The 26,481-nt window shown below is 37.1% G+C and overlaps 1 protein-coding gene and 1 long non-coding RNA gene across 2 annotated transcripts; both read right to left on the bottom strand.

Moving 5' to 3' along the window:
- Positions 1–865: 865 nt before the first annotated feature.
- On the bottom strand, positions 866–25,959 carry LOC129438923 (sialoadhesin-like). The gene is made up of 13 exons (XM_073863368.1): positions 25,929–25,959; positions 24,634–25,020; positions 24,241–24,528; positions 23,756–24,052; positions 10,295–10,591; positions 10,176–10,211; positions 8,206–8,253; positions 8,024–8,071; positions 7,808–7,943; positions 7,641–7,682; positions 6,294–6,344; positions 2,317–2,335; positions 866–2,198 (listed from the first exon to the last, which is right to left on the bottom strand). Exons 1-13 carry the CDS (start codon positions 25,957–25,959, stop codon positions 2,136–2,138), a joined length of 1,743 nt encoding a protein of 580 aa, XP_073719469.1. The 3' UTR covers positions 866–2,135.
- On the bottom strand, positions 16,766–22,202 carry LOC129437384 (uncharacterized). Its single transcript, XR_012367889.1, has 3 exons — positions 22,159–22,202; positions 21,206–21,268; positions 16,766–16,903 (listed from the first exon to the last, which is right to left on the bottom strand). It is a non-coding gene; the product is annotated as an uncharacterized lncRNA (long non-coding RNA).
- Positions 25,960–26,481: the final 522 nt, after the last annotated feature.

The following is a 26,481-nucleotide window of genomic DNA, read 5'->3' as shown; positions in this document are numbered from 1 at the left end:
TTCGTTCACCTAAAAGATTCGTTCAAAAAGAACGATTCGTTCACGAACGTAACATCACTAAGTCGAAACCACTTTCGATCGGATCGCTTTGGAGTTGCGGAACGCATATGTGGTTGAATGCGTTCGAACAGTCACACGCGACCGCCTTCTCTCCGCCCATTTATCTAATCTGAGGTATTAAACACTAGTTTTATGTCTTTTTTTACTTCTGGCGTGAACATACGGTGAACAGCGCTATTTTTAGCATTTCATTGATAAACCTAAAGCAGCTGATCTCCGTAGTTTCGTTTTGAAAGCGTGTCAAAAGTTGCGCGATCCTATTTCATCAATTGCGCTGAAAATTCAGAGAAAGCTATTACATACACACGTACAAAACTCCGTGCAGCATGTATACTTGCTAAACAAGCAGCAGACTGCGACATAATATTTGTTCGCGTCCATATTAATTACTCCAGCTCGGGTTTGAATGACAGCAGAGACTCGCCCACCGTCTCGACAGACCACCCCCTCACAGTATTCAGGAGAGAAGCGGTCGAAAGTGGACAAAAGAGACGGATTTAAATACCAGGTGTAAACGTAATGTGTCTCTCTCGTCCACTTGTGATCCGATCGATGAAAACACATCTTAATACCAAGTGTAAACAGCCTCTTTGTTGTCATCTCCATCTGTGTATTATAACACCAATCATGCCAGGCATAGTACTTACAAACTTCACACTTTTTAACCATCTTCTATTGTCTTTAGCTGTGCTACCAGAAACTCTACTACAGACAAAAACGTTTATTAATATTTTATTTCATATCCTCTAGAGGGCGGCACACTTTTAGAAAAAAAGTTACAAAAGCAGTCACTGGGACAGTACCCTTTCAAAAGTCCTAAAGACTACATATTGGCACCTCAAAGGTACAATATCAGTACCTAGTGGTATTTATTAGGAAAGGTACTGTCATAAGCTTTCCTAGCTTGCAAAAAGTAAGACCCTCTAGGCATTAGTATTTGCCATTTCTAAAATAATAACAGTATATTATAAAGATACCTCGATGAAAAAATGTGTCTACTACAAGAAGAAACTAATTTGCTATCGCCTATGAGACAATATCTATGTGCGTGTTTGTGTGTGAGAGTGCACATGTGCAAAATCTTATTTTAAAATAGGATGAAAATGCAACATAAATGTATTACTGTTTTGTCCTTAATACATAATAAAACATAATTTGTGTACTTAAAGGGATAGTTCACCCAAAAGATGAAAGTCTGTCATCATTTTTCAGTAGTTTAGTAGTTTGAATGTTTGTTTTAAAAAAAATTAAACTTCATTTTTAGAGTGACTTTAAGGGCCAAATTGTGATGGCTAGACAATTGGGTCAGAGCATCTGCAAAACTGCAGTCTCAATCCTGGGGTCTCATTTATAAAACTGTCCATAGAATCCTTACTAAATATCTACGTACGCACAAAAGATGAAAATGGCATTCGGCAAAAAAATATTAAGACTTATAAAACACAGCAATGTTCCCTTTATAAATCACAGATCACCTGCAATTGTGCGTATATGAATCATTCTCAGATCCCACCCTGCAATTAAATTCTCCCGACAATTTTTTTTATTTTTTTTATAGATCGCAACCTTTAAGTAGACCCGTTTACAGACCCGTTTTTGTGTTTACACAAGCTTTATAAGTAATTTTCTCACCCTCATGTTTTTCTAAACCTGCATGAGTTTCTTTATACTGTTAAACACAACAGAAGATATTTTGATAAATGATGGTAACAACACACTTGACTGCCATAGTAGAAAAAAATAACAAGGAAGTCAATGGGTAATGTGCTCACCATCATTTATTAAAATATATTTAACAAAACAAGGAAACTGATACAGGTTTGAAACAGGTGTGAGTAAATGATGACAAAATGTTATTTATTAAGCCAAAGAGAGATCCAGATGCCAAACAAATCAGACAAAGTTACAGTAAGTATAATATGAATAAAAGCGTGTAAATACAAATATTGATGCTATTTTTATATATAAAATATATATAATAAAGTTGTATTTTTCTAATATTGACTATGTTTGACTTTTGTCTATTTCTTTTGAAAACACTGTGCACATTTTGGAGGTGATGTGGAGCATTTCCATTAGACGTTTCCATAAATGCTGGGATCTTCCATGTTGGCATAAACATCTTCATAATCCTCAATCTTAAAGTATAAAATCACAGACAAAGAAGTAAAATCAGTCAATAACATTTTACTATTGAGGTTAGAAAATGTGTGTTAATTTACAATTAGTAATAATAATGATTGATTATATACTTACAGTGCAGGATTTTCTCTTACTAAATTGCACAGGAGACAATAAACAATTAAAAAGGAAGTTAATAAATCATTACATGTGAATTTTATAGTAAATTTATTTAAGGGTTACGTCTGATTAGCATACAGTTTTTATTTTTATCAGCCAAATGGCAAAAAAGCATAAGTTTAACTTTTCAGTAAACACACTTTCGCATTATCATAAATATCTAACTGGCATTTATATAGATGCTTACATTATTTTTTACAGCAATGCTATAGAAGAACCATTATTGTTTCAACAAAGAACCATTCAGTCTAAGGTTCTTTAAAAAAAAACTTATACATTAACTATGAAGCCTTGTATGCTTAAATACTTTATATCATTTAGTAATAGAAGGCAAATATAAGCACATAAATTTATAGAAACACATAAAAAATATATTACTTCAAAAAATCCCAACATGTAATACTCATTTTAAGCTGTGGAGGCCCCATTATGTTTTGTGCATAGTGCATTTTGGATCAATGACGTGAAATAGTTGTCACGAAATATTACTACAGTAAATAACATGGCATCTGCTATAGGTTGTTTTTATTTTGTTACTCTCTGGTTCATATTTTGGCTGAACAGAAGACGTTGATGTTTTTTTGTATTTTTAATGGCATGCAAGTGCCAAGACCACATACCAACATTTCTACTGTCTGTGAGCATTCATAACTCTCATTTTGAAGATGTATTTGCCCTTTTTACTTCACTGTAGTGTTTAGAAAACGGGTTTTGATTGCAACTTGTTAATGTCGTCATGTATTGTGGTGTAAACATATACATTAACATTAACTATAACATTAATCATTTCACATTAATATAGCCAATTTCAAGAGTGGCAATGAAAACAGAAGCACAAGATTCAAGTGTTACAAGTAACAGTCACTTTACTGTGCTAAACAACATATTTTTCTCACTGTACATGTTGTTAAAGATACAAAATGGTCACTTTTAGGAACACACAACACTTCAAAATATAGTCAACATTTAAATTGGGTCAAAAAAGTTAATCAAAGTTGTCCTACGACAAGAACTTGTATAGGCCCCTTCAAGGTTTGTAAACATTGAATGACTATCGGGTGCGCCCACAGCATGGGGCCAAACTGTTCATACCACCCAGGCTTTATAATTTAATTTAACAGGGCTGAAAAATGATGACTTACCTCAAATGAAGTGAGCACTACAAACACAAGCCTCTTTGATATTTGCATTGTCCCAGTCTGCACGTTAATTACTTGCAGCCGCAGATGTTGTATTTTTTTTTGTTTTTGAGATTCTGCATGAATCGCGAAAACTTAACGGAAGACCTGGTGCGATTTTCAAAGCCCACGACGTAAGTAGGCATTTTTAACGATACCGAATAATAGTCAACTCAATCTGCTGTAATGGCTTTTCTGACCCCGACATGCAGTGGGAACCGCCTGTGACGTGAACCGTGAAGGGGTCTATTAGGTACTGGTTTTAAGACATCTTTGTGAAAGGAAATCTATTCGCTTTATTGTATTTTCTGTTACTTTTAGTGAAGTTTTATGTTGTTTATCATTAGCATATAATCTCTGAACTTTTGATCCCCCCAAAATGTTTAGATAATACCATAATGGGTAAATATTGTACAGAACACATGCTGGGTTAATTATAACTCCATAATGGGTTACATAATGACCCAATGTTGGGTTGTTGTTATGCAACTATGGGGTATAATAACCCAGTAGTTGAGCTAAAACAACCCAGAATTGGGTCAATTTTAAGCCTACGCTGTGTCTTGTCCAATATTTACCCATTATGGGTTAAAAATAACCCAACGATTTTTAGAGTGTAGAATAGCAGGCACATGTTGCAACAATATCAGCGTGACAATAACATGACTAGGGAATCCTCCTCTTCAGTATGTCTCTATCATCTGATCCTTCATCTCTGGGTGCGAAAAAGTCCAGTATAACATTGTTTAGGGCACTGACATCACCAGGACTTATCAGACTGAGGCAAGCATGTTTATCATTGAAGTAAGCAGCTACTCATTTAGACTCGTTTTTCTTGTGTGCTCCGCAATCTTATAAGAACTTTGTATAAAAACTTTGTGTGGCATAAGTACTATTCGGACGGGATTAGTTTTACATAGGGAGGTGGGGTAAAGCAAGTTTTATCAGAGCTTCTCAGTGATTTTATTCCCGTCCGAATGCTCCATGTCAGTAAATCATTACGGACAATGTCAGTAAAGATTACGGCGACTTTTACCTTCTGTAAAAAGGTCCTGAGAAATTACCTCAGGTAATACTAATCCAGTGCGAATAGACCAGCTGTAAATATACACGTAAATTGCGTCATTTCCTTTTAATTTGCGAGTTTCTTTTAAATATAAAAGCGCTTTAAGAAGCATTTACTTGCGTTCTAGGCGGAAAAACAAATCAGTGGCAAGTCAGTTCCTAAATAACACGACACAAACATTTTTTTTAAAAAGTGAAATTTACTTCTCAGAGGCACGGAACTGTTTCTGAAACTAACGTTCTCCCCAAACTGAAATTAAACATAGTGTTTCGCGTTTTCCTGGTCTGTGTCATGTTGTTTGCAGATGTGATATCAGGAAGCAAGGTAATGTGCACGTGACGACGAGAGGTGACGCACTGCACAATCGAGTTACCCCTCCCACTTTTGAATGTTTTACTGAGATTTCTAATCCCGTCCGAATTGACCATCAATATCACAGATGTCCTGTGGTAAAATTACATTATGACATCTACCCCTGTAAAACTAATCCCGTCTGAATAGGGCTATAGTCTACACAGGACTGATGAGAGGTGTGCATTGATTATGTTGATAGTCTGCCACAAAATCAAAAATGACCAGCACAATTATGTGTGCACATTGCGTTTATCACTATACCTGACTCACATGACAGTTTCTGTACAAACACCCATGACGCTAGTCGATACGCTTTGCTAATTGCAAAAATGCCATGCATGCGGACATGCCCGTCACGGATGTGCCGCCACAAACTGCAAAGAAAACACTGGTATGGTGTTTTTGACTCTCAGCCTGTGGATGTTTTTTACTGCTAAAAGGGAGTTTGGGAAATTACAACAAAGCACAGATGACAACAGGTCTGCTCGATACAGCACGAAGGTAAAGCTACTCTTGCATATTTTTACGTTATGTTAGTATTAGCTCAGCTCGCTTGGAACCCCAACCGAGGTGGTACTAAAAAAAGTAACGGGTACTACGTACTGTACCAAGTGGAAAACCCCCCAAAAGTAAGCTGACCCAACCCAACCCGTGGGGTAGCCTACTATGCAATGGAAAAGCGTCATTTGTTGTGGAAAGCAAGGAGCGACTGTGTTTCACTCCCAAGGTCTGGGCAGAACATTTAAGACGCAGTCTTTTCAGCTGGTCACTATAAATCTCTATTTTTGAATTTTGCCTATATATTTTCAGAGATGATATACAAGATGTTACAGAATAGTAAATTAACGAAAACCCATTTAGACAAAAATATATATATTTTAATTTTTTTTTCAGAAGAACATATATACACAAACCGAAAATCTATAATTTTTCACAAATTTATCACAAACAGAAATCATTCAACAGATTACCGTATTTTTCTGTCTATAAGCCGCGTTTTTTTTCATAACTTGGCTGGTGCTGCGTCTTATAGTCAGGTGCGCCTTGTACGTCAGTATGAATAAATTTTAACATTTATGAAGCAAGAGGCTAATACTCCAGTGCGGCTTATAGTCTGGGAAGTACGGTAAACCATCACCGCACTGCCATCTATTGGACAGCGAAAATATGTTAACTTGGTTCTTGGTTAAAAATAAATGGTTCTTAAATGCCAATAGGTTTCACATTTATTTTTACGAGACAGACTTCAATCTATTATTTTGCACAAAAATATTTTATAAAACAAATTTACAGTTACAGTTTTAGAGATTGACATGGATTTAAATGCACAATACCTCTTTAGTGATGGTATACGGGCCACAGCTGCATACAGATCATCATTTGACCTGTGAACAAAGTAACACTCAATCACAATATGAAAGGTGAAGTGTGATATTGCATGCTTTTATAAACAGACTCATGTAAATTTATCCCTTTGCTTGATTCTTTTATACTTATACATATGCAAGTAGATCAGCAGACAAAGTAAATACCAACACCCATATGGTTTCAAATAAATTACTATAAGAAATCAATCACAGAAAAGGATGACCCCTTATATGTCACCCTTTGACCTACACTCACCCAGTATTTTTTAGAGTGTGATAAGGTTGTTTAGGCCTAGAGTGGTTTCTAGGCAAGTTCACATAACTTAACTTTAATTCACACCAACTATATAAATATAGCTAACCAGAGTCGAAGTGACGCTATCTCGCTCTCACACATAAGACACGTTCAGTCATTAGAACACACTATATGTGATTATATTTTCATACTAAACTTTTCATAACTGTTTTAAAAAGTGATCATCATGCAGAACACAAAACGCATTCATTAAAAATTATTTTAAGTTGTAAATTTTGTTGGAGTAAATGCTAAAATTAACATGAACTAAGATTAATACATGCTATACAAGTATTGTTCAGTTTAGGTAATGCATTAACTAATACAACTTTATTGTAACTATGTTTTGATATCTGCAAACTTTATGCTGCAGAGTTCCCTAAAGCGGGCAGGGTTGCTTGCTTGCACAAAAGGTGTGAGATTGTCAGCATTAAGTTGTATACGTTGTACTTCTCTCTATATTAAAACTTCAAATACACCACACGCAACACATTTTAGAAATTTACACCCACACCCATCTATTTAGTTTGTAGCTTGTCTGGACCACACGCTCCCCACTTGCATCAATGACCGCCCATGACCCTGTCGCCAGTTCACTGCTTTTCCCTCCTTGGATCACTTTTGATAGATACTGACCACTGCAGACCGAAAACAGCCCACAAGAGCTACAGTTTTGTATATGCTCTGACACAGTCGTCTAGCCATCACAATTTGGCCCTTCAAAGTAGCTAAGCTCCTTATGCATGCCCATTCCTGCTTCTAACACATCATCTTTGAGGACAAGTTTCCGGAAAAGTCCAGGAAAAATGAGTGTCTGCAGAGGTGTTCCCGGTCTGCAGTGGTCAGTACCCATCAAAAGTGATACAAAATTATTTTATTAATGTATCATTTAGCGACTACACACACACAGACAGACAGACAGACAGACAGACAGACAGACAGAGACATATATTTGAACACAAGTTGGTTTACATCTACATATAATTATACATTACATTTTTTTAAAATGCACAGTGTACCTGTGTTTAGGCTGTGATTCTTGTGGATTGGCAGGTGAAGACCTATAAATAATATTGACAGTGTTATATGGCCGTAGCTATACATGCTCAACAAAACTACACAATGTCAAAATATGAATACTTAATTCTGACTTCCTAAGTATAACCCTGATATAACACACATGTACCTGTTACACTTCTTGTATATGATGACTCCAGCAAATATGCAAATGAGAAGAAAGGCAATTGAGGGGGCTAGAATGTAAAGTCCAATTGTCTTCCAATTGTCAAAGGTCAGCACATCGAGTTCATTCTGGGAAACAGCTAAAGAAAGTGAAAGAAGAAAGTCATTTATTGGTCATTGTGTCTTGTAAATAGCTAAAGGACAAATGTAAAATGCATACATTTATTCTGGACAGAATTCACTGGTCTTGGAGACTCTGTTAATGAATCTGCAGAAAAAAATCTATAAGTGAAAAGACACAGAGGAATCGCACACACTAAAGGAAGTAAAGATGAAGTAATTTTTTTGTCATTATGATGTATATATCATGTGAATAGCTACAGGACAAATGTGAACACGTACATTTTTTCTGGACTGAATTCACTGGTCTTGGAGGCTCTGTAAAATAATCTGCAGACAAAAATCTATAAGTGATAAGATACGGAGAAATCGCACACACTAAAGGAAGTAAAAAAAGGAAGTCATTTATTGGTCATTATGATATATATCAGACTCCTGCACGGGTCCATATTTGGAGACCTGCTGCCGCCCATACCCGCAAAGTTCAACACAAGATCTGACCCGTCACCTGTTATAATATCAAAATTAAATCCGCACCCACCCAGACCCGTTAATATTTGGTCCGTTACTCAACCCATACCTGCACCCAATTAAAGTGCTTTATTTTTAATCTCGTACCTCAACATCACAACAAATGGGCTAATGAAACAGGTTAAAGTGTGCTTTGTTTTGCGCCATTCAAGTAGCCTACAATCGGCACCTAAATAGGCTATGGAACCTGATAACTATACACAAAAAGACCTATTAATGAAAAAAAGAACAAGAAAAAATACACAAAGTCTCGAAATGCTTTCTTAGAGAAGACGTTCCCAGCTTCCGGTTATCAACGGCAACACTTTATGCAACTCCTGCAACGCGCTCGCTCCAACTAGGCCACGAGAAGCATCAACAAAGGTCGCACTGTCGCAGTGGTGGTGATGTGATGAGTCTAGTGATGAGCGAGTCACTCGAAACTCGGATCATTTAACCCGATCCCTAAAATGACTCGAGAACCATGAGTCCTTAGTGACCATTAACCCGAGTCAGTTGAGTCCTCTCAGATTTTGCTTTAAAAATGAGAAATTGGATCAAACACAAAGCTCTTCAAATGTTTACAACAGAACTACAACACATAACTCTACATAAGCTGCCATATGTTCTATAACTTGCAACAACGAGTTAATTTACATCACCAAATGTTGACTGGGGGTACCGAGTGAGCCAAAAGCACACTCGTAATTTTCTGCAGCTCCGAGTCCGAGTACAAAGGGATGCGTGCGCGCGACAATGAGTTGGTCGTCGGCTCGGGGATTCACACAGAGAGTGACTCAACTCATAGAGCTTGAATCCTGGACAAGGAGAAACGAGCCTTGCTCGTGTTATTAACCCACTGACTCATGTAGGCTAATCTGTTGCAATATTTGACTGGCACAATGTTTTGGGTAGAAGCTGCAAATGTTTAAAAATTTTAAATACGAGGACTGTTGCAGCAGTGCTGCTGTAAAGATCCGCCACCGACGAACGTACACGGCTCCTCTTGTTGACTGAGTCACTCAGAGTGACGTGAGTGGTTCACTCACAGGACCCGTGCAGGAGCGGGCGAGCGGCTCTGTCTGGGACTCACTCACAAGATCATGTTCTTGCGCGGATGAGTGACTGTGTGGCTGCATTAACCGAAGCCTATCGTGGATCTTGTAAGTCAGTCTGAAACAGGACACGTTCCTCTCACGTCCCAATTCAACAAAGCCTCACATCTTTAAACGTGGTGTTGATATACTGTATTTGTCGTTATGAAATTAAACTAAACACACACACCGAACTTTTACAATTATGTTATTGATAATGTTACCACGGACATGCATGTTTTTTTACAAGTTCCTCAGATCACATGAGCCCTTTTTTGGGAGCAGAGGAGTCGTAGACTCGTAGCTGCATGCGTGATCTGAGTTGCATTAGTATTAGCGATTGGAACTGGGAGATTTTGACCAAGTGATTCAAGTGACTCAAGTGACTCGCACAACCCGGATCATATTAGTGAGTGACTCAGAATAACCCGAATCCTTAAAAAGATCCGGGTTGACCATCACTAGATGAGTCAAATGTCATATGTTGTGTGTGTAAAGTTAATTTAGACATACAAATATTGCACATATTTTCATTCGCGCTACTACCCGCCCGCACAGAGTTAATTCTCCGCCTGCGTACCCGACCCGTTGCAGGACTCTGATGTATGTATTATGTAAGTAGCTACAGGACAAATGTAAAACACATACATTTATTCTGGACTGGATTAACTGGTTTTGGAGACTCTGTAAAAGAAATGTAAAAATGTATAAATGATAAGATACAGAGGAATCTCACACATCATGTATGATGTCTTGAAATCACTCACGTTGTACATGTAAGTTGACAGATTCTGTGATTTTCTGTCCAGAAATATTTGTAGTGCAGGTTAATTTCTTTCCATCGTCTTTCTTTGTCCCCAAAAAGGTTATGGTGGAAGAGGTGGCCAATTCAAACCCTGTAAGTTGTTTCTTTTCATTTTTGACTGACATCTTCTCATAGTTCCAGGAGAGGATCGGAGGATTCATCTGACAGGAATGGTGGACGGTACAAGTGAAGGTCTTTGCAACACCCTCTATTATATCTGCAGTCAGTTTAGGCTCAATGGTTATACTATAATAGACACCTGAAATTTAAATTATAAATAATTGGCACAAACATCAAACATGATTTGAAGTTACATTTGAATGGAATTACAGATGTGGCTCAGAGAGAAGAATCCCACGAACACTTTCGGCATTCTCTGGGATTCTGCAGAATGGGGGATTATTAGCATGGGTGCCAATCGAATTTTTCCCCGACCACAACATTTTTAGGTTGGGAAGTTTGGTCTGGTGTTGATCCGTTGTGGCTATGCTCGACCAAAAGCTGGTCGAACCAATCAAGTTGGCAGAAAGGGCTTTATACAATGATTGACAGATGATCAACAGTAACGTAAATCAACCACGTCACCAAAGAGCCCCTGTGTTGATTCCGTTTACAACAAAGACGGCTGCCGCTAGAGAACTGAGATGTGAAGATTCTGCCATCGAGTCTGTTCTAGAAGATATCAACAGCACATTGATTTTAAAATAGATTTTTGTTTTTGCAGTCTCTCCTATGGGATTCGACAAAAGTTTAATTTATCTGGCTCCGATAGTCACTAAGTAGATGGCACATGAGGAAAACCCAGTGGTTGTTGTTTTTTCTCCTTTGGTCGCACTCATGGAGGACTACGTGAAAAAAGCAACTGGGCATCATGACGAAGCAACTTGGCGTGCACGACAACGTGGATATAACTAACGGTCTTTGCCAGCTTGTAAGCACGTGGATGAAGTTCATTTAACTTACAAATGGTAAGAGATAGTCTGATGGTATGACTTAGTAAATATCTCACAATGTCGTGATATAAATGAAATGCTGTAAACATAGTAGATGTCGATGTACGTTCGCTAACTCAGACTTAGTACAATCATAATGTTAGTCTCATTGTAGTAAAACAACTAGTAGTTCAGGTCAGGCTGCAAAAGGACAGATGCCATTTCAACATACATCACACACTCGGTTGCTCTGATTGGTTGTAGGTCTATCCAAAACCGACTCAAAAGCACATAATTTGTCTTATTTTTTTCTGTGCACTTAGAAGAGATGTGATGTATAACTGAGTCTTATAACAAACGAAGACCTTTGAAGAGGCTGAGAGCATTCCCACAATATCATTAACTAATTTATCTAATTTTACATTTAGTTATTTTACTTTTTACATTTCCTTATATAAATTTCTACAAATAGTAAAAATGTTCAATGTCTTTTTCAATTTATGGTGAAACTGACTGTAACACACAGATAAAACAGAGGCAAGTAGAGATGTATGCTTTTAAATGCATATACATTTTTTACTTACATTTCGCACTTTGTGATTTTGTAGATGTTCTTTTTATGCCTCCATGATGTGTTACAGTACACTCAATATCTGAGCGTTCAGCCTTCACAACACCGGTGCGTGTCCGAGTGGTTTTCCATTGACCATTTTTGATATCGACATCATCTATTTTATCACGTCCTTTAATACCCTTCAGAATGATGTTTGGTTTGCTGTATGGACAGGTGTGGTAGGTGTAACACTCTACTGTAATGCTGTCACCGATCTTTAAACCTCCAGAAATATTGATGATGGGCTGCTGTGGATTTGCTTCAGTAGGGAAAAAATTTACAATTAGGCAACCGATGATACAGCTGTAATGACATTTTTAAACCAAAAATATTACATTAAAAGAACATGTGAAGTATTCACATACAGTCAACAATAATCGTAGAGGTGACATCATAAAACTTATAGGTGCTCTTTCCAACATTTTCTGGGTCAATCCATGTATATACTTTTTCTCCATTGTGAGACAGATCCACGTTTTTGATCAGCAGACTACAATCCCGATCTGAGTATGTAGGCCTATATATATCAGTTTTTCCTCTGAACTTGTCAATGACACTGTCTGGATACCAGGGATCACAAACTAAAGGGTAGCCACTCGACACATACTGATACCACACAACTCTACGTGGGTTAGTTGGTGGGTATGAAGTGTAAGAGTAAGAGCACGGTATAACCAGACAGGAACCTTTGAGGCCATGAATTTCTGATGGCATTCTCACTTCCCATGCCAAAGTCTCATACAGCAGAACACCTGTGAGAAAAACATAAGATAATATTAATATATTAATGGCTGTCAGTTAAACCTGACAATTTAACATTAAAAAGAAATTGACACTATCAACAAGCTAATTGGTTTGATTTTCAGGGAAGGCACTTTTATGTAAATGCATGCAAATAAAACAAATTAAGTTTTTTTAATGAAGTTCGAGAGAAGCATAATCATGTAATCCAACCAAACAGCGCAATAAGGTCTCTATAGCCATCCATCACCTGTGTCCCATAACAGTTTTTTGCAGCGTCTGCTGCACCCCATCACCTCACTCTATGGTGGTTCATCTATCAAAGTTAAAGAAGGGGAAGTACACTGGGCTTGGGCTTAAATTCTGAGCTTTGAGCCCTCCCCTCGGACAGCATGCTGAATATGCGTTATCATCATATATCATTAATGCAAACTTGTGAGTCTGAAATTTAATATAACTTTTGCTTTCATTTAGCATACTGCAACATGTCATATAAGTTATAAACATGTGGTTTAATGTTTAAGATTGAAATTAATATATATTGGATTTTTATGGTCAAAAGTAACCCGCAAACCTGTGTATTGCTCAGTTAATAGTGGATTAGTTATATGAATACATGTATATAAAGTGTCCTCTGACAGAATCACTTGTTCTATAAAATACACAAATAGAAGTAAAGTGACACAGTACCTTGAAACAGAAGATATATCAGTCCTTTCATCTCTGGATCACAATGCTTCCTCTTATATAGAAAAATCACATTTATAAACTGCAAACAAGCTCAAATGTTAAAAACATTTCAGAATATCACAAACACAATATGCAGAACTATGTAACAGTGCACATCACATGACTTTTAGTTTACCACCTAAAGTGTTTTCACAATTGTTCCCATTATGGGTTTATTGGGTGAAGCCCTTTACTATTTTTAACAATTAAATGTAATATTCACTTCCATGTTTCAACCTTACCTTTTCATCCCCTGCTTTAACAAGTGGACTGGATGAAAACCAACTGAAACAAAATAAAGTAAAAAAGAGTAATAAATCCTTTTCCTGTTCAGCAGAAGAAAGAATGATGTGTTTTTTATAAGTTTCAATATGTGTTTTGCTAAGATGTCCACGCCCACAAAGATCAAAAGGATTTCCTTTTTCTTGGTTTTGTGGTTAAACAAGTTCAAGTCCAAATTAAAGTTTTTTTTAAAAACAAAATATGGCTGTAGATTTAGGCTTGGGTAATAAAAGTGTTCTTTTGGATTTTTCTTGTGTATTTACAACAAGAAGTTGTATGCAAATTACAACATTTCAACTATTCAAAATAGTTCAAATGTTTCAGATGAGAAAAAATGTGAGCTTTTGATAGCATGCAAGCACTACTGTGTCAGCGGTTCTCAAGTCAAGAACAGGTTATAACAGTTCACATGTCACCAGTACGCAAAACTGCAGAAGTGTTTCTAACAGACACACGTACATGTAGAGCATAATGAAAAAGTAGAAAGCAATATAAAAGGTCAACTATGTTTTGTGCCGAATGCTGCTTAAATTTTAATTGCAGGTGACCTTAAATTATTTTTTTTACTATGGTACAGTATTGTGGTATGTTATGTATATGTAGCTAAATATTTTTTGTGATTTATGGTAAAGCCAAAGATCATTTTCCACAGTGATTACAAATAGAGTTAACAACAACAACACATACATTTGGTTGAACCCAGCCAGGACCTAAATTAGGGAAATTTCTTTGATAATAACAAAAAAAGCTTATTAAAAATATGGATATTATAGCTAAATATTGAGGGGGTGGGTCTAATGGATCTAATTGAATGCATTTTGACTTATTAACACATTGAAAGAGTTAGATTCCTTATGCTTAAATTTAGCTTGTCTGTTGGTTCAGGCCACACGGGCCAGCCTTCGCTCCTCACATGCATTAATGACCCTTGCTTTACCTTTCTTGGATCACTTTTGATAGGAACGGACCACTGCAGACTGTTAACACCCCACAAGAGCTGCAGTTTTGGACATGCTTCTGACCCAGTCGACTAGCCATCACAATTTGGCCCTTGCTCAGATCCTCGCGCTTGCACATTTTTCCTGCTTCTAACACCAGCGACAGGGTCATTGATACAAGTAGGAAGCGAAGGCTGGCCCATGTGGGCCAATCCAACAGACGAGCTACTGTAGCTGAAATTGCTGACAAAGTGAATGCTGGTTCTGATAGAAAGGTCTAGTGGAGTCCATGCCTTGATGTGTCAGGGCATCACACAAATGGGTCTGTGGAACAAATATAAAATAATGGATTTAGGTATTGATAATAGAGATATTTCAACCAAAAGTGGGTATTTTTCACAAACAACTTGCCTGCAAACCTGAAATAACACTGTGTAGACTCGAGTGCCCTGTCAGTTTTTAACTCAAGCGGAAAAACAGCCAATAAGAATTGATAATGTACAACTGGACCCGCCATTGGTCAACTTATGCAATCGAAACACAATAAAAACAAATAAACTTAAATTACTATTTATTTGTCAGTACTATAGATGCATATCAGTTAAAGATGTGATAATAATACTAAATTTAACCTATCGCTACACAAAATTATTGAAAATTGAAAATTATTGAAAATTATAAACCAGTGAACACACCACAAATTGAGGACATCTACTAGTTAAACATTGGGTTACATTGGGTTATGCGATAAAAAATTGAAATAAAATGTAAAATCAAATCTAACTCTATCTGACTCTATCTAACCCTATCTGGGACTCAGCTTCTTGCAGGGGAGACACATCCCCTCTCTAAGCCCATGGTGTCATCATAAGCTGATAGCTTTAACCTTAACACTGGTTTCAGTATATTATGGTAGGTGATGATAAGGGCTCGTTCAGTCCAACCACTAGTGGCTGCTAGCATGCAAAATTTCAGTGTATACTTGGCAGCAGACAACTTTCCCTGTTTAAGATGGTCCCGCAAACAGTAGAACCACCAGCTGAAATACCAAATATCTCTTGAAAATAATCCATGAAGTCCTGGATGGTATGAACAGATGATCTGTTTTGCTGCCAGATGGATTCAGCTCACCATAATGCCTCTCTGGTGAGTAAAAATATGATAAATGCTATCTTGAAGATTAAAGAACAATGCAAAAGAAAACCTTCACATTTCTTCACCAAGCCAGAATAGGGCAACGGGTTAGTCATAAGAGCTGTGACTGTCTGCGGTAACATGGATCTGTGCTGTGACTCGTGTTGTAGAAGTGCGAAGTAATGCCTGGCATAGTGTGTACACCACTTCCTGAAATGGGTCTGCAGTGTCTGTTGACATGTTTATGGTTTATCGTCCAGACTTCTGTTATGGTAGACAGATGGATATGACAACGGAATACAACCAAATGGGTGTTTATTCAAACATACAACAGGTGAGATGGATAATGAAGTATAGCAGATTGTAATGGTATTGATAACAGGCAACTCCAACACAAACAACACATAACACCAATAAAGCCAGACATAGCAATCCATATTTTGCACTTTGTTCTCTTGTCTTTAGCTGTGCTACCAGAAACTCTACTGAAGACCAAAACTTTTATCAATATTTTATTTAATATCCTCTAGAGGGCAGCACACATTTGGAAAAAAGCTATAAAATGGGTCACTGGGGCAGTACCCTTTCAAAAAGTAAACCTTTGTCCTAAAGACTGCATATTAGCACCTCAAAGGTACATACTGTATCAGAACCTAACGTTATTTATTAGGAAGGGCACTGTCCTAGTGACAGCTTTCCTAGCTTGCAAAAATTAAGACCCTCTAGGCATTAGTATTTGCCATCTCTAAATTAATAACAATATAATTATATTAGGATACTTTGATCAAAATGATGTGTCTACTGCAAGGGGAAGAAACTAAAGTGCTATTGGGTAAATTATCCCTGAAAAGTTGTTTACCTAGCCAACTTGCTCCTTAGAGCTCAAAAAGCCATAGAAAGATCCAGATGCCAAACAATTTAGACAAAGTTAGAGTAAGTCTAATATAAAATAATGTGAATTAAAATGTTGATGCTATTTTTCCATGACACATCCATGACAAAGTTATTTTATTTTTATTTTTTTATTTTGAATACATGTTTGAATTTAGATTTAATCTTAAAGTATAAAATCAGAGACAAAGAGGTGAAATCAGTCAATAAGATTTCAGACACGATTTGAGGTCAGAAACTGTGTGTTAATTCACTAAAATGGTGTTATGATAATGATCAATTATATACTCACAGTGCAGGATTTTCTCTGACTAAATTGCACAGGGGACAATAAACAATTGAAAATGAAGTTAATAAATCATTTAATAAATACATTTTAATGTAAATTTATTTAAACATATTACATCTGATCAGTGTTGGGCAGTAGTGTCGCTACAAGTAGTGAAGCTACTGGTTTAACTACATTTTTCAGTAGCTTGGTGGTAGCTTTGTAGTTTCTAAATCAAATAGCTTTTCAGTAGCAAAGCTCTTTTTTTGACCAAGCAACAATTTCCCAAACCTTTCCGAGGTCATCCTTTAAGAATAAGCACCCACGTTTTGAATTGACAAGGGACGTCATTTGTATGTATTTTTGAGTTGTGCAGCATTCATTCATAAAAACCTTTCCCAACTTCATTCTGTAAAGACTCTATGCTATTCTACCTCTTATTGGGTAATGCTCACTGCCATCATCAGTTTGATAAGTTTGTTTAAAGGATTAGTCGATTTCCTTAAAAAAAAGAAAAAAAATCTAGATAATTTACTCACCATCATGTCATCCAAAATGTTGATGTCTTTCTTTGTTCAGCCAAGAAGAATTTTTTTTTTTTTTTTGAGGAAAACATTCCAGGATTTTTCTCATTTTAATGGACTTAACAGTTTTAATGCAGTTTAAACGAAGCTTCAAAGGACTATAAACAATCCCAAATGATGCATAAGGGTCTTATCTAGCGAAACGATTGTCATTTTTGGCAAGAAAAATAAAAATATTGCACTTTTAAACCACAACTTCTCTTCTTCCTTCGGCTGTTTGACGAGCCAGCGTGACCTCACGTAATTGCGTAATGACTAGGGTTGGGCATCGAGAACCGGTTCCAAATGGAACCGGTTCCAAAATAACGATGCCATTGGAATCATTCAGAAAATTTGTTTTCGATTCCGATCATCGGTTCCAAACGTGCAAGTTTTGGTTTCCATAGCGGCCACCGTATTTCCGGAAGTGCTTGCCGCGCACGCGCCCACTTGTTCTGTTGCAGTCATGGAGCACGGTAAGCGACGCTCAAAAGTGTGGCTTTATTTCACATTAAAAAAGCCTGGGTCGGCACAGTGCAACACATGTGATAAACTTATTTCTTGCACGGGAGGATGCACTACAAACATGACTAAACACCTACGCCTGCATGGTGTACAAATTAACAAGGACTGTAGCATGTTCGACGTGCTGTGCAGGTCAACGGTCTCGTCCTCCTCAGGCAACCCTGCGCCAACAAACATTACCTCGTCGTCACAATCAGATAAGTGATTGTAGTGTAACAAATGTTACCTTTTTATCATCCGCCTCGGCTATCGTGACGGTAGTTGTAACAGTTTACTCGGGTTTGTTTACACGCAGTGATGAGCAGACAACGTTGTTCCGAAGCACATTTTTTTTATTTCCAACAAAACAGTCTCCATTGCTTTCTTATCAGGTTTACATCATCTGAACACCCGGGTGGCAGGGCAAAACTTGCAAATAAACTTGAGATAAACATGAAAACAGCTTGTATTTCCTTCTGTGTGTATCACTATTAACAACGCACATGCGAACACAGTGCTCCTCGACTACATTACCCAGAGTTCAGCACGGTCTGCACTACAAGCCCCACATTCTTAAAGAGACAATACCCATTTTCCCGTAACACAAAGCGCTTAACCAAATTGCTAGTTGTGGTGAACAACAACGTTCCTAATTTTCTCCTACATAAGCTGCAGTTCCCAAAACTAAAACTCATTGAATCAAAATAAACATTTCCTCTGTGAAATGAGCCTGTGTCATGTTTTGACTCCACCCCTCAAAGAATCGGAATTGAGAATCGAAAAGAACTGAAATCGAAAGGAAGAATCGGAATTGGAATCAGAATCGTTCAAATCAAAACGATGCCCAACCCTAGTAATGACGTGGAAAGGTCACGTGTTACATATATGAAACGCACATTTGCGGACCATTTTAAACAATAAACTGACACAAAGACATTAATTATTATCATTTGACATACAACACACTGACATACAATGTCGGAACGGTCCTCTTTCCCCACGCTTGTAAAAACTGGGGCGTAGTTTCCATACATCATCCGTGGCCTCTTGACCTGATGACGCATTATGTGAGGTCGCACTAGTGCGTCACAGGACCGGAGAAAGACGAGAAGTTATGGTTTAAAAGTGCATATTTTTATTTTTCTTGCCAAAAATCACAGTCGTTTCGCTAGATAAGACCCTTATGCCTCGTTTGAGATCGTTTAAAATCCTTTGAAATTTTAAACTGCATTAACACTGTTAAGTGTTGGGGTCCATTAAAGTCCATTAAAATTAAAAAGATCATGGAATGTTTTCCTCAAAAAACATAATTTCTTCTCGACTGAACAAAGAAAGACATCAATATTTTGGATGACATGGTGGTGAGTAAATTATCTGGATTTTTTTAAGAAAATTGACTATTCCTTTAATACAGTCAGGATCAGGTCAGGGCCAATCAGGGTCAAAAAGAGGTCAGGTCTCTTTGCCCTGTGTGCCAATTTTAAACAATGGCGGAGGAAGCTCCAGTCCCGCGTCCACCTCCGAAAGCTTCAGAGCTAATGCTAAGCTAATGCAAAATTACTGACAAGATTAAACCAACTCCACTATTTGTTGTTGAGTAACTGTCTGAGGCGCTCGGTGGTTTGTCAGATGTGCGACAGCAATCACATCATGCATCGGGAGAGCAACATTCACGTAATACTTTATCAGAAATCAGAGCATCGTCTCACAATTCAAGCATTTCCTAAGGTAGATAACAGTGTAATAACAGAAACTCATTTTAATGTTGTTAAGAAATAATGTTAAAGCAACTATGTAGTTTTTTTTTACCTTTAAATAATTTCTCTAAAATTATTTCAGTAATAGAACAACTTTTAACTGGACAAATTGTACTGTTGCTTCAACCTGAGCAACCTCCTAGTTGCTACAAGCACACTCTGAAAGTGGCAGTGGAGGGTAGAGCACACAGCCCCCCCCCCCCCCCCCCCCCGCCTGCAGAACAGTGTCTGATACCAGGCACTGTTGCGCTTTTCAACCACATGGGGGGCTGTAAGTCATTTTTATATGGAAACTACACTGTGTTGCTTTAAAAATGTAAATGAATCACATCCCCACATATCTTTATGTAGCCTATATAGTCAGAAACTATAAGCATTACAAACTGGGGCGGTTTCCTGAACGAGGTTTAGAAGAATCAAGGACTAGACCTAGTTATAACTTATATTTGGTCATTTAAGTGTTATTTAAAAAAATATCTTACAAGAAACAATAATGGTGTGCATCTTGACACAAAACAATGGCACGGATATATGTCAGTACAAGGTGTTTTTAAATTAAGGCAGCTTAAACTTCAATTTTAGTCTGGGAATAAGACAAGACCTGTCCAGGAAACCTCCCCATAATGTGAAGTACCTAGGCCTATTTTATGCTTTAAATGGGCCATGGCATGAAAATCTGACTTTTTCCATGTTTAAGTGCTATGATTGGGCCCCCAGTGCTTCTATCAACCTAGAAAATGTGAAAAGATCAACTCAGTAACTTAGTTTTGGTAAACCATTCTCTACAAGCACATGAGAAAATAGGTCGTTGAAATTTGGCTCTCCTTGTGATGTCATAAGGAGCTCTTATTATAATAATACCACCCCTTAATCTGCACTATCCAATCACAGCACTGTCACTTAGTGCAGAGAAAAATAAAGAGAAAAAATAATTCACAGCACAATTGAGCTTCAATTGTACCAAACCGCTTATTTGGATCTAAAAGGACACACCCAAAACGGGACATTTTTGCACACACCTACAAAGTGGCAATTTTAACCACTTATATGTTATATGTTATAATAAATTATCTAGAACCTTTTCCATCGCAAAGAACAGAAAGATTCTTCAGATGTTAAAGGCGGAGTCAATGATGTTTGAAAGCCACTGTGGATATTTGAAATCACCTAAACAACCACGCCCCTACCCCAATAGAATCTGGACCTTCTGTTGATAGACCCGCCCCACGCATACGCAACCCGGCATTTGATTTGTTTTGATTGGCTATAAGTGTGTTTTGGTAGTCGGCCCGTCTCCTTTTACAACGCGTTTTTCAAACATCGTGGACTCCGCCTTTAAAAGGTCCTTTATAAAACCACACTGTACAAACAAAAATGGTTCTTCTATGCCAATATGATGCACCTTTGTTTTTAAGACTTAAGACAGATAGTTGAGTCTACTATAATACTGCACAAAAATATTTTATAAAATTTTTTTCACTTTACAGTTTTAGAGGCTGACATGGTTTAAATGCACAATACCATTCTGGTGATGGTATAGGGGGTTTAGAGAAAGTCTTGTGTGCCGCAACTGCATCATTTGACCTGTGAACAGATTAACACATAGATGTATTTACTTTATCCCTTTGCTTCATTATTTTACACTTATACAGATGCATTTTGAAGAGTACACCTTTTTACCGAGTTGATACCTCAAATGTACATATGAGTACCAAAAACATACATATACCTAAATGATACATTGACCATTTACTTGCAATTCTTTCTGAAAGTTTTGGGCAGAAGCAGAGAGACAGAGAATGGTGACATACAAGGGGTCATACAACATTTATCTATCAGCATACGTACCTGCAAGTTTACATTGTTTTATATAATTTGTAGAACAACTGGCTTTTTAGCAAGACAAAACAATTCAGTCAATTTATGGTATGGCTGATTTAGGTGCACTCTAAAAATGCTGAAATATTGCACAGAACACACTGATGGGTTAAAATGACCCAATGCTGTGTTGTTGTTACCCAATCATGGATTATAATAACTCAGCAGTTGGGTTAAAACAATCCAGCATTGGGTTGACAAAACCCAGCATTTTTTAGAGTCTGGTAAGGTTGCTTAGGTCGAGAGCGGTTTCTAGGCATGTTTTCATCACTCAAAAATAGATAAAAAATGCTTGTTGGTTTAACTTAATAAATATATGACACATTTCCACACAATTTAACTGATGATGATTGTCAGCATGAACTCGTATACTTCTCTGTATTTTAAAACTTCAATGACACCAGGCGCAACACATTTTAGAAATTAACACCCACACCCACATTTACTTACTGTACACAAGCTTAGATGCATTAGATGCACCACTTTCAAAATGAGATAATGATATTAACTGAATGTCTCGGCACATATTATACAATCATAAAATACTTATTATTTGAAGGGATTTGAAGCAAAAGTATTTGATGTTTGTACTGTACCTTCGTTCCAGCTGTGATTCTGGTGGATTAGCAGGTAAACACCTATAAATAAAATTGACAGTGTTATATGACTGTATGAAAAGCTATAAATGCTCAACAAAATTACACCATGTCAATATATCATAAATACTTCATTCAGACTTCCTAACCCAGATGTAACACACATGTACCTGTTACACTTCTTGTATATGATGACTCCAGCAAATATGCAAATGAGAAGGCAGGCAAATAAGGGGGCTAGAATGTAAAGTCCAATTGTCTTCAAGTCAAAGGTCATCACATTGGTTTCATTCTGGGAAACAGCTAAAGAAAGTGAAAGAATGAAGTCATTTATGCGTCATTATGATGTATATATATCTTGTAAATAGCTAAAGGACAAATGTAAAACGCATACATTTATTCTGGACAGAATTCACTGGTCTTGGAGACTCTGTAAATGAATCTGCAGTGAAAAGACACAGAGGAATCGCACACACTAAAGGAAGTAAAGATGAAGTATTTTTTTGGTCATTATGATGTATATATCATGTAAGTAGCTACAGGACAAATGTGAACACGTACATTTGTTCTGGACTGTCGTCATAGGTTTTGGAGACTCTGTAAAAGAATCTGCAGACAAAAATCTATAAGTGAAAAGACACAGAGGAATCGCACACACTAAAGGAAGTGGAAGAAGGAAGTCATTTAAAGGAATAGTCTACTCATTTGCAATATTAAAATATGTTATTACCTTAACTAAGAACTGTTGAATCATCCCTCTGTCATCTGTGTGTGTGCACGTAAGCACTGGAGCGCGCTGCTACGCTACGATAGCATTTAGCTTAGCCCCATTCATTCAATGGTACCATTTAGAGATAAAGTTAGAAGTGACCAAACACATCAACGTTTTTCCTATTTAAGACGAGTAGTTATACGAGCAAGTTTGGTGGTACAAAATAAAACGTAGCGCTTTTCTAAGCGGATTTAAAAGAGTAACTATATTGTATGGCGTAATAGCACTTTTGGCAGTACTTCGACTCGGCGCAGTAACACCCTCCCTCTCCCATTATGAGAGTGAGAAGGGGAACGGACTTTTCAGGCGAGTCGAAGTACTCCCAAAAGTGCTATTACGCCATAAAATATAGTTACTCTTTTAAATCCGCTTAGAAAAGCGCTGTGTTTTATTTTGTACCACCAAACTTGCTCGTATAACTACTCGTCTTAAATAGGAAAAACGTTGATGTGTTTGGTCACTTCTAACTTTATCTCTAAATGGTACCATTGAATGAATGGGGCTAAGCTAAATGCTATCGTAGCGTAGCAGCGCGCTCCAGTGCTTACGTGCACACACACAGATGACAGAGGGATGATTCAACAGTTCTTAGTTAAGGTAATAACATATTTTAATATTGAAAATGAGTAGACTATTCCTTTAATGGTCATTATGATGTATATATCATGTAAAGAGCTAAAGGACAAATGTAAAACACATACATTTATTCTGGACTGGAGTCATTGTTTTTGGAGGCTCTGTAAAAGAATCTACAGATAAAAATCTATAAGTGAAAAGACACAGAGGAATTGCACACATCGTGTATGATGTCTTGAAATCACTCACGTTGTACATGTAAGTTGACAGATGCTGTGATTTTCTGTCCAGAAATATTTGTAGTGCAGATTAATTTCTTCCCATCGTCTTTCTTTGTCCCAAAATAGGTTATGGTGGAGAAGGTGACCAATTCAAACCCTGTAAGTTGTTTTGTATCATAATTGACCGGCATATTCTCATAGTTCCAGGAGAGGATCGGAGGATTATTCTGGCAGGAATGATGGACGGTACAAGTGAAGGTCTTTTCAACACCCTCTATGATATCTGCTGCCTGTTTAGGCTCAATGGTTATACTAGAATGGACACCTGAAAGTAAAATTAAAATTACAATCTCTTGGCACAAACATCAAACATGATTTAAAGCTACATTTGAATAAATGTAACTTTTACTTTTACTTTCCTTCGTTTCACAGTTTAATGTTCACTGACTTTTTCATTGTGAAAGAGGCAAGTATAGATGTATACTTTTCAATGCACATAAATGTTTTACTTACATTTTGCACTTTGCGATTTTGTAGATGTTCTTTTTATGCCTCCATGATGTGTTACAGTACACTCAATATTGGAGCGTTCAGCCTTTACAACACCGGTGCGAGTCAGAGTGGTTTTCCATTGACCATTTTTGATATCGACATTATCTATTTTATCAGGTCCTTCAATACCCTTCAGAATGATGTTTGGTTTTCTGTATGGACAGGTGTGGTAGGTGTAACACGCTACTGTAATCCTGTCACCGGTCTTTGCTCCTCCAGAAATATTAATGATTGGCTGCTGTGGATTTGCTTCAGTAGGGAAAAATGTTACAGTTAGGCAACCGATGATACAGCTGTAATGACACTTAAAACCAAAAATATTACATTAAAAGAACATGTGAAGTATTTACGTACTGTCAACAATAATCGTGGAGGTGACATCATAAAACTTATAGGTGCGCCATCCAATAGTATCTGGGTCAATCCATGCATATACTTTTTCCCCACTGTGGGACGGATTCACGCTTTTGATCAGCAAACTACAATCCCGATCTGAGTTTGTATGCCTATATATATAAGTTTTTCCTCTGAACTTGTCAATGACATTGCCTGGATTCCAGGCATCACAAACTAAAGGGTAGCCTTTCGACACATACTGATACCACACAACTCTACGTGGGTTAGTTGGTGGGTATGAAGTGTAAGAGTAAGAGCACGGTATAACCAGACAGGAACCTTTGAGGCCATGAATTTCTGATGGCATTCTTACTTTCCATGCCAAAGTCTCATACTGCAGAACACCTGTGAGAAAAACATTAGATAATATGAATGTATTAATGGTTGTCTGTTAAACCTGACAATTTAACATTAAGTTCCTGAAGCTCAATCAGAAGAGATTGATACAATCAACAAGTTCATTAGTTTGATTTTCAGGGAAGCCACTGTAGGGACTCTGGAAAATACATTGTCATAAACATAGAAATTAAACAAATAAACTTTTTTAACTAAGTTCAAAAGGAGGAAGGTCATGTAATCCAGGCAATCAGCATAAAGAGGTGTCTATACATATTCGTCCCTCACCACTGTCTTATGACAGAGTTTTTTTGCAGCATCTCTCCTCCACCCCATCACCTCACTCTCTGGTTGTATATCTATACCAGTTAAAGAGGGTGGAGCACTCTGTGTTATGGCTAAAATTCACAGCTCTGAGCCCTCCCCTCGGACAGCACGCCAAATATGCTTTATTTTATATATCATTAACGCAAACTTGTCAATATTAAATTTTATAATTTCATTTAGCATACTGCAACATGTCATATATAAGTCATAAACATATAAGTTGCGATTTCCCAGACAGGGATTAGACTAGTCCTAGACTAAAATAAATGTAAGAGCTGTATCATCATTCCCCTTTGTTTTGCCTTAAAATTCACTTATTTTATAGTGGATTAGTTATATGAATACATGTACAGTACAGGCCAAAAGTTTGGACACACTCACTCGTTTTTTATTTATATTTTTTCCACATAAAAGAATAATAATAAACTCCTCCAAACTGGCATAACACAAATGCAACTGTGGGAATTATGTTGGTGACTTAAAGCATCCAAAATAAATCAAAACTCTTGGCCTGTAATGTATATAAAGTGTCCTCTGACAGAATCTCTTGCTCTATAAAATACATAAATAGAAGTAAAGTGACACGGTACCTTGAAACAGAAGATATATCAGTACTTTCATCTCTGGATCACAATGCTTCCTCTTATATAGAAAAATACCACTTATAAACTGCAAACAAGCTCAAATGTAAAAACATTTCATTATATCCCAAACACAACATGCAGAACTATGTAACAGTGCACATCTCATGACTTTCATCAGTTTACCACCTAAAGTGTTTTTCACAATTGTTCCTATTATGGGTTGATATACCCTTAAATAAGAAGTGAAAGGGTACAATAATATGTTTCTTTAATAAACATAATATTCGCTTTCTTGTTTTAACCTTACCTTCTCAGCCCCTTGCTCAAACAAATGGACTGGATGAAAACCAGTTGACACAAAATAAAATAGAAGAAAGTAAAGAAAGAGTAATAAATGCTTCTCTCATTCAGCAGAAGAAATAATTATGTTTCTTATAATATGTGTTGTGCCGTGATGTCCACACCCAAGGATTTCCTTTTCCTGGTTATGTAGTTAACAATGTCTTATACCAATGAGTTTTGAAAAAAAACTAATACATGGCTGTAGATTCAGGCTGGG

The sequence above is a fragment of the Misgurnus anguillicaudatus genome, chromosome 24 (assembly GCF_027580225.2).
Source record: "Misgurnus anguillicaudatus chromosome 24, ASM2758022v2, whole genome shotgun sequence".
Lineage (NCBI taxonomy): Eukaryota > Metazoa > Chordata > Actinopteri > Cypriniformes > Cobitidae > Misgurnus > Misgurnus anguillicaudatus.
Note: the sequence above shows the minus strand (reverse complement) of the source record. Positions and strands in the feature narration are given on the sequence as shown.